General features: G+C 44.4%; 2 protein-coding genes across 8 annotated transcripts in view; one reads left to right on the forward strand and one right to left on the reverse strand.

The window, feature by feature from the left end:
• Window positions 1-729, reverse strand: part of FBXO40 (F-box protein 40) — a 37209-nt gene extending 36480 nt beyond the window's left edge. For 3 of the 5 annotated variants that reach the window (XR_014787890.1, XM_084835290.1, XM_084835291.1), the window contains exon 1: window positions 474-729. Coding sequence is in view for 1 of the 5 variants with exons in the window: in XM_084835290.1 (XP_084691416.1) it covers window positions 474-576 (103 nt within the window). In the remaining 4 variants the exon portion in view is untranslated. The remainder of the gene's footprint in view (window positions 1-473) is intronic. The other 2 variants (XM_084835294.1, XM_084835292.1) reach the window with 2 other exon arrangements.
• A 112-nt stretch (window positions 730-841) lies between these two features.
• The window catches only part of KPNA1 (karyopherin subunit alpha 1), an 85701-nt gene continuing 70120 nt past the window's right edge, over window positions 842-16422 (forward strand). For 2 of the 3 annotated variants that reach the window (XM_084835296.1, XM_084835297.1), the window contains exons 1-3: window positions 842-941; window positions 8126-8259; window positions 15787-15894. In XM_084835296.1, coding sequence (XP_084691422.1) covers window positions 8131-8259; window positions 15787-15894 — 237 coding nt within the window. In that variant the 5' untranslated portion in view covers window positions 842-941; window positions 8126-8130. Of the gene's footprint in view, window positions 942-3710; window positions 3908-8125; window positions 8260-15786; window positions 15895-16422 lie in introns of all 3 variants that reach the window. The other variant, XM_084835298.1, reaches the window with a different exon arrangement.

Below are 16422 nucleotides of genomic sequence, written 5' to 3' on the forward strand. Positions count from 1 at the left end.
GCAAGCACTTAATGCAAAAATGGAGAGCTGCTCTTCCCCCGATTTCTATGGGTCCCTTTGCCTTAGTTGCCTTGCAAGTTTAACTTGGAACTGGAAGTGTTGCCATTAGTATAATCAGTTCTGTGACCCTCTTGCAGGTAATGAAGCACAGATATAAGGAAACAGAAGTGGAAATTTTGCATCCTGACATAATACCCATTCCAGCTGCCTGGTGTGCGATTGCTCATTGATTCTCAGAACATGTTCTAAGTTGGGGGGGGGGGGTCCCTCGGCAACATGCTGTTGGGAGCCTCCCATTTTCTTTCCCCATGTGCGCGCGCGCGCGCGCTCTCTCTCTGGGTGGCTCGTGTGACACTAAGGAGAAAGAGAGAGAATGGGCTGAGTTGCCACCTTTGCACACCGGTTCTCTTGGGGTGACTGCAGCATTCACAGGGAGAGTGCAGACATGCAAGCAGGCAGAGGGACTTCCTCACCTGCGCGCGCTTTCTTCCTCTCTGGGCAGCGCAGTTCCTCCAGAGCGGGAGGACAGGTGAGCAAGTGGAGACAGTGGCAGCTATTCCTCGAACCGCCACTCATTTGCCACGCCAGCAACAGCCAACCTCTGCGCCGTAGGGGGAGCTGTTGCTGTAAACGGCACAGAACCGCCGCCGCCCTTCCACGCAAGGGGACCCAAAGCACCCCAAGAGCAGCCGGCCAGCTCTCGAAGAAGGACTTCCTGCTCCCGGCTGCAGCATAACCATAGAGATAAAGGAGTACGTCTATGGGCAGCGCTTAACGGGAGGACCGGAAGCTGCGCCAAATGGCTGGCCCAGCAGCGCGTGCGCACTGTGCTTTCGCAGCCGGCTTCGCCGCGCAAGGAGTGAGAGGCGCCCGTGCGCGCCTCGGGCCCGAGGAGGACCTTGACATTGCTGGGCCGGCTGCTCAGCCGGCCGTGAGTGCAGGTACCGGGGCTGGCAGGGCAACAGTGCACGGCTTTGTGCGTGCGAGCTAGGGAGGCCGCATCCGCCCGGAGGACAGAGCGGTCGGGCGCTATGGCCAGGCCTGCGGGAAGCTGCGATGAGAAAGGGAGGGGCGCGCGTGCGTGCAGGGCCTTTTGACTGGACAGGGCATGGGTTGGCCCGGGGGGGCGTGCCGAGGGGGCACTGGCAGGCAGGCAGGCAGGCAGGCTGGCGTCCGTGGGGGTCGGCAGGCAGGGGCTGTGGGCGGGGCGGGGAAGCGCCAGGGATCTTCCAGTAAACGTTAGGAACGGTGCCTTCTTTTGCCCTTTTGCATATGGAACGACGTGCCACTGCTGCGGAATGGAGGGTACTGGGAGCCCACGAAGGTGCTGGATACTGAGTTAGACCATTAGCCCATCTAGTCCGGTTTTGTTTACTCCCGCTGCCAATGATTCTTTAGGATTTTGAGCAAAGGTGTTTCCCTAGAAAGGGAGAAATTGGAGAGATTCTTTCGAAGTGTGGAGCAGAAAAATGGCTATGAGGTTTAAAGAAACAATGAAGAGGAGAAGACCTCTTTTAGAGAGAGAGATCCAAACTAAATAAAATATGAAGGTGGTGCCTTGGTATCTAGATCTACAACTGCATATGGTTCAGGATGCTAGTGTACAGATCAACAAGAGCCTTACTGGGTTTGTGTTGCTCGCTGTGCCAGCTCCTTTCAAGTAGTGGTTGGTGCCTATTAGGACTGGTAGGGTGGAGGGCAAAGTGGCCAACGATAGGTGGAGCCAAAGCAGAGTCTCTGCTGGGGAAGAAGGTGTGCCCTCCACCACTGTTTCCAGCCACATCTGGAATACTCCAGTTAGGTCACCATTCCAGGGTGAGAAAGGCAGGTTTAGGGATAAGAGTGGTGCCAGCAGCGTATGTTTAGATTGCACTGCTGCATAGCCCATCTCACACATGCGCACAGAAAGACAGATGCCTCTAGAAGTCCCACTCCACCAGGTCAGGGAAGGCTGCTCCAGAGTCATCTTCCATACGTGGGCATGTTGATGGCCTGCTCTCTTCTCAGTCTTCTGGGATGTGGACTGATAGCTTTCCCTGTGATGGGCTCTGAAGTGGAGATAAAATGGGTGGTTGGCACTGGTGGGTTACACTACTGAGCTTCCTCTCAACTCTACTTAGGGGGAAGAGAGGACAGTCCAAAGCCAGAGCAGCCTGAGGAGGACCACCATCTTTGCTAGGGTTGAAGGTGGGGGTGGGGGCTGGAGAGGAATGGAGCCAGGAACTGTGCTGCTGTAAGCCTATTACCATGAGGAGGAAATGAAAACTAAATTTTAGAAGATCATGCTGAAGGATATTTGTGTAAATTTATTTCCCATTATCAATTTATTTACAACATTTATAGACTGCTCAATATCTTTAAAAGATTCCCGAGTGGTGAACAATGGGGAAAATGTCAAAATACAAAATAATAAAAATATTTAAAATCAAATTATTTCTATGGGATTTCCAGTTTTTGTGAGATTTACTAGTCAATCAGAAGCAGTATTCAAGCAGGCAGCATTCTGACACAGCTACTGTTGGCCTGAGCCCTGCTCCAGAAGAGAGATTCTAGGTCTGGGAGCTGGATTTTGGGCCTGGAATCATGGTACTGCTCTCTTTCTAAGAACGGTCTTATAAACCTCTTTCTAAGTTCCCTGCCAACTAATTTCCACTGAGTAAGTGCAGTCTAACCCTTAATCATTGGTAGAAAGTCCAAAGAGTTGTAAACCAGAAAATGATTGTTTATTTTAAATTATATCTTCTTTGTTCCTTGCTAACAGGAAAAAGGTATATAATGATATACATGATGTCATGTATCATTATACATGATATACATACATGAAAACATACATAATGAAAATATGCATCAGGTATAAAATTCAAAACAAAGAAGCAGAAAACCTCCAGAAAACCAAGGATAAAATGCTTTCCAGAACAAAAATGTTTCTCCACATCCATCTAAAAATGAGAAGGGAGGGAGCTTGTTAACCCCCCCAGGGAGAGATTTCTGCCACTTAAAAGGTCTTGTGCCTGGTATTCACCAATCACATATTTGCTAATGATGGGCTAGAAAGCAGGACCTGTGACACCAATGTTAAGGCCCAGGCAGGGTCACATGGATAAAGGTGGTGATTTAGAATATATCATCTTAGGCCATTTGGCCTTGACATGTTCGCACCAGCTCTTTAAACAGAACCTGGAAGCAGATTGTAGTAAAATGCTCTGAAATCCCATTCCTCTCAACATCCTGGGGGCCATTTTTTGTACCAATTGCAGTTTTTGAACTATCTTGAAAGGAAGGCCCACACAGAGAGCATTGCAGAAGGGATTTAATGAGTGCATGGAAGACTCAGGCCAGTTCTGTCTTTTCTAGATAGGGTAACAGTTGGCAGACTGGCTGAAACTAGTAGCATGTGTAACTGTCTCACACCTTTATTGCTTAGCCACAGGCCATCACCTCCTAGCTACTGGGCGTCTAGGCCCAGTGCTGGATCTAGGCTGAAAAATTTAAAAAAAGTTCTTCTCTCCTTACAGTTGCAGTCCAGCTGCTGAAAAACCTCACATCTCATAAAATTTACTCAGTTCTAAAAGTGGTGGCTTCTCAGCATCTAGCCTTTCATGCCATAGTCACAATACAAGTTGACAGTTTTACAGCATATTTATATCTTAAGATGGAAAAGAAGTGCACTTAGTCAAAATGATCTTGTCTGTTTCTGTGTTTGCCTTGAGGATTTTGAACCAGCTAGTCCCAGATTGTTGGTGTTCATCATAGCAACAGCATAAGAACTGTCTTATCCTGCCATCATGTCTCTCCAATTTGGAGGGATCCTTTTTGAGTTCTTCACAAGACTGGGTTTTCATCACCTTGAATAATTTGGTATCAGCAAACTTGACTATTTCACGACTCATCCCAGATGCCACAATTTGTGAGTGTTAAATATAACTGGCTCCAACACAGTCCTTGGGAAACCCCACTGTTTGTTTCCTCCACTGTTAGACACTCAGAACGTTCTGAAAGATTGTTGAAAGGCTAAAAAGTTTGCCTTCCCCTTGCGAAGCCATGCCAATTCTTCCTCAGCAAAGCTTGTTCTTCTATATCCTGTCTGCATAACTTGTGACCCACCACGCTGAATGCAACCCATGTATAATGGCCTCCCAAAGGTTCTATAAACTCAAAATTTTGTTGCGTGCCTGACACTGCAAAAACAGGGAGTTTGTCAAGCATTTGGTAAGCCACACCAACTGGTTTTTACCAGTTTACCTGGAACAGAAATTATGCTCCTAGGTTTGTAATTTTCATGTTTTTCTCTCCTTACACCCCAGCCCTTCCCTTTTAAAAAATTGATATTATGTTGGCTATCTTCCAATCCTGTGATAAACTGATTTTAGTGGTGATGCATCTTTCTGTTAAAAACCCAATACTGTCTCATTTAAGACCTTTTTGATGGATGCCTCCCAACCCAATGTCTTGTTACATATATTAAGCTGACTAATTGTTTGTTTATTTATTTTTATTTATTAAATTTATATGTGATCCAACTGGTGCCCTCAGGACAGTTTATGATCATAATCCTGCTCCCCCCTCCCCCAACACAGTACAATAACAAAACAATAAATACAATAATGAAAAATTCTCAGCTTTCAGTTTTTGGAAAAGCTTGTCTCTAGCAGCTCCAGTAGCTCCAAGCACCTTCCCAAAGCATCCAGCCCTCCTGCCTCTCCACCCCCCAGTAGTGTGTGTCTTCATCTGCCTCCTTCTCTGGGGACAGTTATTCCTCTTTGTCAGTGGATCCCAAGCTGAGTAACCAGAGCTTCAAGAGATGGCTTGTACTGGATCTACAAGCACTAGAGCAGAGGTTGGGAACCTTTTTTATATTAAGGGCCATTGACCCACAGAAAAAAATCATTTGAGGCCCCCCACATACTTATTAATTGTATTAAATGTTCTTAGTTATATTATGAATACAATCAATCAATCAATCAAAAATATTGTAATGCCTAGGAAGATGCTGTGCATGTTGCAACCCTTCAGGTGAACCCTGTGTTGTGAGTATTTTATCTCAAAGCATTTAGCATAGACTAGCATGTTTTTAAATATTTCAAGTACCCATTCTGCTTTCTCTTTTTGTCTCTCATTATATTCCTGCAGTAAATACCTTCTTTCAATTTGAACCCGAGGTTTCAGTGAAATTTCTAGTGATCCCAAGAGAGGCCTTACTTGCATAGCTACTCATGACCATCTATCTGTGTTTACCTATTTGCACCTAAGGGAAAGCAAGAGGAAAGCAGGCTGCCTACCTGCTGTGATGGGACGTCTTAGCTGGTCGCTACTCCCCCTGCTCCTCCAGCAGATAACTAGCTAATTGCTCTGGGATCCCCCTACCCAGGGTTCAAGGGAAAGAAGGTGGTGGTAGCAATGTACAGATCAGGTGTGGCATGAAGAAATGTTATAATGGGATGCCTGACACCCAGAGATTTGAAGCTGGTCCCTAGGAACTGTGTCTTCCTGCCTGTTCACTTGGGTGCGTTTGGCAAAGTGGGTAATGCAGCAGCCAGTATAATAATTGATCTGAACACGTTTGAATGCAGTCAAGCTTTATTTTCGGAGATATCTCAAAGTGACTTGTACCTAAAGGTGAGCCTCTGAGATGCAGGGTGGATTGATTCAAATCAAGGCTATTTAAATCAGCAAGAAAAAAAAGTAAATTTGAACCACTGATTTAATAGTGGCTGTAAAACAGTGATTGGCTCAAGGTCTCCCAGCACCCCCATGCAGCCTAGATCGCTGCTTTACCACTGCTAATAGCAGCCATAAAGCAGCAATTGGGTCAGAGTGGTTGGGTCAGGGTGGGGGCTTGAGTCTCCCGCCACCAGCCGAAAACAGAGATCAGTATGGAGTGGCTGGGGTGGGAAGGGGACTTAAGCCTCCTCCCACCTTCAGCAAAGCCTGAAGGCTTGTGTGCCTCTGTGCAACCCCTGGCACCCCATCAGATACCCATTGGAGTTCTTGGGGCCGAAAAGGTTATGTACCCCTGCTTTACACAGTTTAGTCCACAGAAAAAATGTTGCAGATGGCTTTATTGGGTAGTTGTGCTTTTTTGTATCTTGTATGGAGAAAAAGTTTTAATTATAAGTGTTTCCTTGCTGTTTCCTAATGCCATGAAGTATGTGTATGGAGGGGTATTGCAGAGGTGAGGGATTGGAATTCTTTCATTGTAACCCTCCTTTTGCCTGCAGAGCATGTTCCATTCAACTGAGAATGATGCACTGTAATATCGGGGATGGAGTTGGGGAAGAGATGACTGCAAGGAAAGGCAAGTGCTACTGCCTTCCTTTGCAGTTGATCTACTACCCTTCATGACTGGATCATCCTCTCTGGAAGTGGTGATGGGAATCGACAGTTTTGAGCCTCTGTACACCTGGCAGTGACTTGCAAGAGCCCTCCATAAATTACATTTGTGATGTTGGGAGCCTCTGTCATTGAGAACCTAACCACAAGTACTTAATCCTCCTACATTTGTACATGTTGGCTCATAAGTGTGTAAAAACATTATGACCCAGTTTGCATGTAACAGCAGCAAAACGTTCTAGGCGTGTTCTGCTCTCATGCTGACATGACATCTGAACCCAGACACCATAGGTTAATTGTGGGTTAAACAACCTACAATTCATAGTTAGGTTAACTGTGGGTTCTTTAACCCACGATTAACCTATAGTGTCTGGGTTCAGATGTCATGTCAAAATGAATATTCGAAAAGGCTGTGGAATGCCCATGATATGCTGCCATTAAATACAAACAGCCCCTATGTCAAGCAAGTTTAAATCAGCGGAATCAGGATTACTGGGCTTTGCCAAACACTCATGTTTGTATGTAAAATTATGGCAAATATGAGTTAAGCCATTCTCCTCAAGGATCTTAAAGTTATTTCAAATAGTGTTCGTTAAACTGAAACCCTGCTGTCTGATCAGTTCTTTGGGTACAGGTTATAGACGAATAGAGCAAAGGCTGAAGAGAAGCTGAAACCATATGGACTTCAAGGAGAGAGAATGACTACCTGTATTATCTCTGCATATTCACTGTTATTCTTAAGGCAACTCTAAGGTTGTTTTTCTCCATTGCTTGTTACCTTTAAACTCCTGGGAGCACTTGCATGAAAGTAAACACTTGGTCCAAGCCCATTCAATAATTTAATCTGTTACCAAGGTTTATTTGTCAACAGCTGCCATCAGCTGTTACCTCTGGACACCCCAGAAATTGGACACTCCCCAAACTGAGCATATACTGTGTAGCCTGTATCATCCATGTTTGTCCCAGGCAGAGTTCTGGCATCTCCTTGCTAATCCAAGCATAAAAAGCCCTTTCCAGGAAAGCATGTAGCAAAATGTTTCTTGCATAAAATGTGAGTGCAAACTTGATACCCGTTAGAAATTACTCTTATTAAATAAAATAACATACTATAGAGAGGAATTAGACAACTATAGCATTAAAAGTATTAAAAGAAAGGATTACTTAAGTAGATGGATTTCTTCACTGTTCGGTTTGGATGCAACTACCAAGCAGGGTTAAAAATAGCAGTGGCCACCTCTGATTTAGAGCAACTTTAGCTAAACCATGTATTTCCTAAATGCATATCAGGATGAAAACAAAAAAGAAAGAGGTAAGTTGTGAAAAGCCAACCTGGGAAGCCTGTTCAAAGATGGGATTTCTGTATACCATAGTAATTCAAGTTAGTATGAAAAGTATTAGCAGGAAAAGTATTAATTTTCACCTCTTTGGGGTTACTTGTGCCAGGAATTGGGGGAAAGTAGTCAGTATACTTAAGGCTGCTTAAAGTTATATAGGCAACTGGGGGTGTGGAAGAGAGCTAGGCAGAAGAACTGACCCAAGTGTAAATAATCTGATCTTCTGTCTTTGTGTCAGGAGGTTTGACATCCCACTTTAAGGTTAGATCTGCAGTATCAGTCAGTCAAGTGAGCTTGCCAGGAGGGAGGGAGTTACCCTCATAATACTTGATGTTAGTACATTGTGCCTTTTGTAATGTAGGACAGTCATTATTAGAGTAAATAAAGAACTGAAGTTACAGGTCATTAAGCAGGAAAGCTCACTTGACCCATATGTTCTTTCTGACAACATTACTATTTAGAAACCATGACAACTTCAGGAAAAGAGAACTTTCGACTGAAGAGCTACAAGAATAAGTCCCTGAATCCTGATGAAATGCGTCGCCGGCGTGAGGAAGAGGGCCTTCAACTACGGAAGCAGAAACGAGAGGAGCAGGTACGCTGGAGTCTCATGCAGTTAGTATGGGAAATCCTATATTCAAATGTGGAATCTGATTTGGATGTTACCCATTTGCGGTGCAGAGGGCGGGGCTTTCTCCCAATCTAGTTTCATGGCCTAGTACTTCAAGAAAATTTCATTTCCATGTCTGGTCTCCCTAAGCTTCTATCCTACTCAGCACATCCATTTAGCACAGAGGTGGACAAACTTTTCAGTCCCAAGGGCCGCGTGAGGTGTTCGCTCATGGGCCATGCATGCAAGTGTATGCACACGCACACTATTTCTCTCCCCCCCCCCCCCCGTCCTGATCCAGGTTGCTGGGAGGTTGCCCAGCAATCTTGAGGATCATTGCGGGGGGAGGGCAGAGGCTTTAACTTTCCACCCACACCCCAGTGATGTTGAGCAGGAATGCTGGAATGTTGTTGTTGTTGTTCAGTCGCTCAGTCGTGTCCGACTCTTCGTGACCCCATGGACTACAGCACGCCAGGCCTTCCTGCCCTGCGCTCTCTCCCGCAGCGTGCTCAAGTCCATATTCATTGCATCCGTGATGCCATCTAGCCACCTCATCCTCTGCCGTCCCCTTCTCCTTTGGCCTTCAGTCTTTCCCAAATGCTGGAATGAGGTGTGGTTAAATCCTCCCCCCCAGCAATCTTAATCCAGATCTCTAGGAGGAGAGAGAGGTTTACCTCCTCCCAGTGATCCAGCTCCAGATCTCTGTGATGGGGTTGACGTTACAGCCTTCCCTCCACCCCAGACATCTTGGTACAGATGCTTGGGAGGAGAGAGGGACTTTGAACTTGCCCATCTCCCAGCGGATCAGGCTCCTGACAACCTGATGGCCCTGGGAAAGAGGGCACACAACGAAGGCATCCCTGTGCACCCTCTTTGCCAGTGTGATCAGGCTCCTGGAAGCTCCTAGTGCTGCTGGGTGAGGAGAGGGGATGTGGGGAGCCTCCAAGCTTTAGCACCTGAAGGGTGGCTTCCCTTTGGAGATAACTTATTTACATTGTGGCTCAGGTTGATTAGATGTGCAGGGCAATGATACCCTGAGAGTATAGTTACTACTTACTGCAAAAATGTTTCTAGGTGAAATGTATATTATCCACAAATTGTGAATGAGGCCTTGTATGTAGTACTGAGATCTGGTGGGCTTGGTGTAGTGTGTTGTCCTGAGTTTGTCCAGACAGGTCAAGAAGTCAAGCCAATCCTGAAAAGCCCAGCATCACTGCCCGTTTTCCTCCCAGTCGGGGGCTGATGGTGTAAATACATTCCACCTCACTAAAAGTATCCAGCTCAATTGTTTTGTCATGGTATATATATGTTCTTAGCATTGGCAACACCAGGATAAAGTTAGGATTTTGTTGATGTATCAGCAGCTGTACTGCACAGCAGACTCCTTGGCTGAGCTGGGGAAGTTATGTCCCCCAGATTCTTTGTTCTGGGTGAATAGTACGCATGCACATGATTGTGTCTGAGGCCTGACTCAGGACTACTTGTCCTCCATGAGAGCCAAATAATTGTGTTTCTTCACCACAGCCTACTTTTAGTATCGAATTGTTTATTATTTGTCCATAGCACAAAGGCCTTTACAAATACAAGTTACAATACAGCTATATATAACAAAAGCCCAAAGTGAAAACATCAAATAATGAATACCTAAAAGCAGAATCTGGAGGACTATACAAAAAATAGAAATAGAAAATAAGAAGGTAAAAAAAAAAATGCTAAGATCGGGCTACAACGAAACAGAATAACTATACAAATGTCAAAACAACTTCATTAAAAACTGGCAATGAGAGTAAAAAACAGTTTATATAATGGAAATATACCAAACGAACAAACTGGCCAAGCTCATACAGCTTTATGTTATAAATGATCTCCCTGGCAATTCACAGCAGATGTCATTAAAAAGTTATGGCAGAGTTTTTGAGCTGCTATTGCAAAGATGCGACATTCATTGTAATACATTTGTTATAGTCTGCCAATAGATCACAGATAATTTCCTCAGGAGACCTGCCAGCTCTGCTTTTCAGGAGTTCCCCCAAAAGGTGGGCCCTAGGTTCCTCATACAGGGGGCAATGAAGAAGAGAATGTACTATATCCTCAACTTCGCCAGAGCCACAAATGCAGGTCTGCTGAGCCAGAGGGATCCCATTGTACTTCCTATTCAAATAAGCAGTTGGCATGGTTTGAAAACAAAGGGCTGTAAAAGCCTTTTTGAGAGCCACAAAAGTTAAATCCTGGAAATAGTGCTGTAAATATTGTCCTCTTTTGAAAAAACTGAACCATGGTGAGAAGGCCTGGCATTGGCTAGCCAGAATAGTTTCATGGCAATCTGCATCAAAAATTATGTCTCTAATGTTCCACTTATCCAAGTTAATTAGGGAGTTGTGGGGATCCTCAAAATAGGCCTGAGACAGCACTAGCCAATGCTGGGCCCAATTTGCTCAAGAAAGCTTTGTTTTGCCAGATTTCCATCAGTGGAACTCGGTAGTCTTTTGCCATAAAGGATGAGAGCTTTGTCTATTCCTGCTTTGAGAGACATAATTCCAGCTTCCAATCTTAGAAGGGAAGAAGGGACCGCCAGTGGGAGTGCCAGCAGCTCTCTCAAAAATTTATTTTGAATGGTCTCAACTGCTGGGGCATGGCCTTGACCCCATATCTCCATACTATACAAAAGTTGGGGAAGCACTTTAGGTAGATATATTTCCAAAGGTGGGCCCACTAAAGAACCGCCGTTGCACCACCCGAAAGATAAGATTGTTTTATCAGTCCTCCAGGCAGCAAGCTTTACTGCCTCTATGTGCAGTTTTCAACTGCGATTTGAGGAAAAGTGTACCCCCAAATATTTGAAGCTGGAACATTGCTCAATTATATGCTCATCAAGGCGCCATTTATGTAGTTTCCTTTTAGCAAAAACCATAACCTTGGTTTTGGAATAATTTATAACCAACTTTTCCTGTCTGCAGACCAAACTAAGTTTATTTAGAAGCTCCTTAGACCTACTAGAGTGGTTGAGAGAAGGGCATATCATCTGCATAAAGTAACATTTGTACCTTTCAGGGTCCCAAAGATGGAGGGAAGTGATTCAGGGAACTTAAATCTGCCACTAAACTGTTCACATAAAAATTGAACAAAAAGGGGGCCACTATGCAGCCCTATCTGACACCTCTTCTGGTGTTGACTTTTCCAGAAAGCGCTCCTGACAGACTAGTATGAACTTTTAGATCTGTATGGGAGTGGATTTTCTGCACCGAAACCAGCAGCCACTTATCAATGTTTGTATGTGGCCATTTTTCCCATAAATGTTTTCTGATTATTAGATCAAATGCAGAAGTAAGGTCCACAAATGATACGTACAGTCTACCTCCAGGCCTATTCAGACTTTTACAAATCAAATGGGAGAGCACAAAACATTGGTCAATTGTGCTCCTTCCCCGCCAAAAACCCACTTGTTCATCAGCAAGAATGTTGTTTTCTTTTGCCCACGCTTCCAATTTATTCAACAGGAATCTTCTGTACTCTTAAGAAACTATGTCCAAAAGGCTAATTGCTCTATAATTCTTAGGGTCTGATCTTTCGCCCTTTTTGTACAGCGGAACTATAATGCTGGATCCCCACCCAGCAGGGATGATTCCAGTTAAATTAATATGTGAAAACAGCTTTGCCAGCACTAGGGCCCACCAGGCAAGATTGCATTTTAATAATTCCGGGGGGAGCATATCTTCCCCAGATGCTTTGTCAGATACCAGGTTGTGAATGCTTGATATCCGAGACTCAGATTGGTGGCCAGTCAGGGAGATCCATACAAGTGGGAGTAATAGAAAAGTATAGCTCTGAATTGATCAAGTTTCAAAATTTGACATTATCTTTTTGTCTTGCTGCCAGTCCCAGCTCCATCTATCTTTGTTTAATAGACTTTGCCTTCTTTTTCATTACAGACTGATAAGATGAACGAGTTGTAATCAAAGTCTTACAACGCTCCTCTGATCTAGAGTGCTTAAAGCTGCAGGCCATCCTTGCTCATTCCTTTATCATATTCCTGCATTCCCTATCATATCAGCTGGTTCTACCTGGGCATAGGGCCAGATTGTACCAGAAAAAGTTTTAGGTACTTTTAGGCACTGCCAACCCACCACAACAGCGGCCCCTTTTGTGATGTCTGACAGCGGCTTTAGAGGACGCCCTGTAACCCTGCAGTTGTAGACAGGAAGCATCCTCCACCCAAGTTTCTTGTAAGAGAATTATCTGAAACTGTTGTAGATATGTAATGAGCTCTTTGTCCACTGTCTGGCCATGCCATCTGGAAATATTCCAAGACAATCTTTAAACCTAGGTATGTTTTTTCAGCCTGTCTGCCGCTTAGTCAACAGTTTAAAGACACTGGGGGGATTGAGGGGTAGAGCAAATGTCCAAAGGAGGAGTTACCCCTGAATGGGAGTGTGCCAGTGGTGAAGTGGGAACGCCCCTCTTATCTCTCATGAGAGTGAACAAAGAATCTTGCAGGAAAAGTAGGCCCCTAATGGATAATTCCTGTTCCTTGGGTGGCAGAAGCTTAAACCATGCTGACAAAGTGGCGAGGGGGGGAGTAGTTTTTCCAAGGTAGCTAATCCTTCAAGCAAATGTGACTTGAACAGAGGTAGAGCGTTCGCTTCACCCTGTGACTTATCCCCTCTATTCTGATGGCAATTCAGTAATTCCCAAACAGACCACAAATTAAACAGTAGCTCCTCTTGTTCAAAGATAGTCAAACCCTGGAAGTGCTTCACCAGGTCTGCTTCTTCCTCTGTGAAGCAGACCTTAATTTCACCCTCACCTGTAGGTGTGGGGCGGCCCCTAAGGTGTGAGCAGTGCAATGAAGCCTGCTCCACAGGGTTGTTAGCCAACTGAGGAATTACATTTCTCACTAATTTATATAATGCTACTTGATGCCTATTTGGGCTCCTAGAGTTACTCATCCCAGTTTGAGTGCATTGTTTGTGGTAATCTCTGGAAGGTAATGTGTTTTGTTTTCCCTCAGAGGTTATTTAGGGTGCTTCCCCCTGGAGCCTAACTGGGACGGGTTTAGCGATATTCCTGAAGCATCCAGTGACTGATATCCCGTTCCTCTCCAGCTTTGGTCTGCTCTTTAGGACGTAATTAACAGCGTGTATGTCTGCAAATGAGGTCAAAATTCTGGAGTTTGAGAGGTATTCTACTTCTGTTATATCCACGGAAATAAGGTCCTGAAGACCAGAACGTCTCAGTGCCTGCAAAAAGTCTTCTGCCTTATTTCTCTGAGTTGAATAAACCTTGGGCAGAACCAAATTTGAGAAGACTAGATGGCATCTCATTAAATCAGACATTACTGGACTCTATCATATAGTGTGGGTCTTTGACATGCTATTGATTGCTCCTGTTTCAAAACTAAGCCAATGGGGGCTGTCTGCGTACTGGATTCCTGAGTAATTTTGGACTGTGGGCTGCGGGAGTTCATTTGTATTTTCTCCCTTTTGAAGTGCTTGACCTGCCTCACTGTCTTGTCCTTCAGTTCAGCATCCTGACTGTTATCAGATACTGTTAATAGTGATTTAAAATTTAACCCTTTTGCCTTCTTGCGAACGTTTGCTCTATATGCTGACAATTTGCCAGCCCCTACTCCCAATGTTTTATTAAACATACATTTAGTTTTCCCTAGGTTCCTTCTCTTGGGGAACCTATTTCCAGGATTTTGACTCTTTAAAACTCTGACTGAGTTGTATTTCGAGTCAATAACACCTATCTTAGCTGCATTAGGATCCAACCAGCCCGTCTCCTCAACAAGGGCACTCAGATGAGGCAGCAGGGGGGCAGTCTCCTGCAATCAAGAGGAGGATTTGTCCAAAGAGAGCTCTGAAATGGAGCTTTCCTCCTCTGTGACTATAGTCAGTAGTCCCTTGTTCGCCACAGGAAAACCCTGACCAAGCAATTCGACAGACACCTCCAAGTAAAATTTAAAGCCTGTCACAATCAACCTAATGTCCCGGATTTCCTGGAAAAGTTTAGCAATCACTTTGGAGGTCAGGAAAAAGTGTTTAGAGAGGGTCTCTGAATCATTGTTGCTCAGGAGACTTGGCAAACTAAAGGAAAGTGCTCTCTTACCCTGTTCTAGATGAAGGACTGAGGCATCAATGGAGGCATCCAAGTCTCCTTTAACGGGGCAGTCTGCCAAGAGTAGGCTCTCGTCAAGTGGTTCACCCAAAGCTTGTGCCATAAGATTGCTGATGTCTTCTGAGACTTTATCAAATATTGGCATGGGTTCGTTAAAAAAAGTTGGGTCCTGCTGCTCAAGTCTATGTGCAGCTGGTGTGACAGAGTGGGTTATAAAATTGTCGATACAAAGTTGTTTAAGTTTAGGGGAAGTTCCAGACGCAGAATTATCCGCCTCTAATTTGCACTGCTTCCGAATTATTATCATCATTAAAATAGAACTGGAGAGAGAGAAAAGAAAGGACTTGTGCAACCGTCATGCATCTCAAAGTACGGCGCCAAGTGTGCACTTTGCGCCACACTTTGCACACCACAGAGGCGCATGCAGAGGCACTGCCCCTGGCAGCCACGCCTTAAATACTTGCCAAGAGGAGGAGCGGCAGATGGAAGCAAGGCTGAAGGACAGCTCAGGGAGCCAGCAGGAGCCCAGGTGAAATCTCACAGCCTCTTGGCCCTCACCCTTTTAGTATGAAGCTGCAACTTTAAGCTCCCAAATCTAGATCTTCCAGCTATCAGGACTAAGTAATCTGTTGAGGCTAAACTACTACAGTGTGGTCCATATGCAGTTGCCCCAGATGAATGGTTTTGAATGGTTTCTACCTTCAAGGAACCCTTCTATGTCAGCCTGACTGTAGAGAAACAACTGCACAGAAAATTCTGGGGAGTGTTCTAGAGTATACTTTTCAGTTTATATAGGACACTACCCAGGCCTCTTGAGCCTTGCTGAACTGTCCCCTACAAATTCTGTGTGAATTTGCAGGAGTGAGGAATCACTGATAAGCTTCCAAGGAACCCCAGGTTTTCCTGAGAGCAGTACCTTGCCTAGCATAAAACACTGTTTCCTTTTTTTAAAAAAAAATCCTCCCCACATCCTCTTAACAATACAGCCAAGAACATTTCTTCCCTTCACCGTTTTTTTCTGTTGTTCATTCATGTTCAGTTAGGATTTCTGCAATCTGCAAAAGGAGGAAAAGTTCTACTTTGGGGTGAACTGTAGATTTGTTTTCATTCCACCTCAGTTTGGCTTTTTTTTTCTTTCTCCCAGCATATGTAATATAGTTGGCAGTTCATTCGCTGTGCCTCTCAGTGTTTTCATTGTTAAAATTGATGTTCTTCTCAACAATTACTTTGCTTTTTCTCTCACTACAGAAGATGAGGTAGGCCCCAGGAATTGAATGTTACGTAGCTCAACCTTGTGATTATTATGTGGTGTTCGATAAAATTTGATCCTAATTTTTTTTCTGTAAATGTAGATATATCGTTAGTTGTAACTTCAATGTATCGCTCTCTCTCCAGTTGTTTAAACGTAGAAATGTTGCCACTGCAGATGAAGAAGCAGAGGAGGAAGTTATGTCAGATGGCGGGTTCCATGAAACTCAGATGAATAACATGGAAATGACTTCTGTAAGTGGTACAAGGCATGGCACTGTCATTCAGGGTTTGCTTTTCTATAGTGCCAGTGGTAATTTCTAATGCTGCAAACTCAAACACATGCCCTGGAAAAGCAACACTCGAAAAAAACATGTTAAATCCAGTGATGGATTATGCTAATCTGTGACATTTGTATACCACTTTTCCAGTTACTCAAAGTAATATACAAGCAAATCATAAAAAGAAGTACTGTGAAAAAGCCATTTGTTATGCCTTTTTAGTATGAATCTTTTTCTTATGTTCTGTGTCATTATCTTGTAATGTGGATGCCCGCCTTAGAATACTCAGTTTCTTTTGATAAATGTAGGGCCAATCCTATGGGTTGCACCCTGGGTACCTGTAAGCCCCTGAAGCTTGGAGGCTTATGAGTGTCCTATGCAGAGAGGGAGGTGCCTTGTGACACGCTGCATCTTAACTAGATGGGTGATTTCACCTGTCTGGCAGAGGCATAAATCCTCAGGTCACATTGAAAATGAAATTGTATTTATTTCACTGATTTCA

Source organism: Heloderma suspectum, chromosome 2, assembly GCF_057233095.1.
Source record: "Heloderma suspectum isolate Gila_16-S chromosome 2, 16-S_ref, whole genome shotgun sequence".
NCBI lineage: Eukaryota > Metazoa > Chordata > Lepidosauria > Squamata > Helodermatidae > Heloderma > Heloderma suspectum.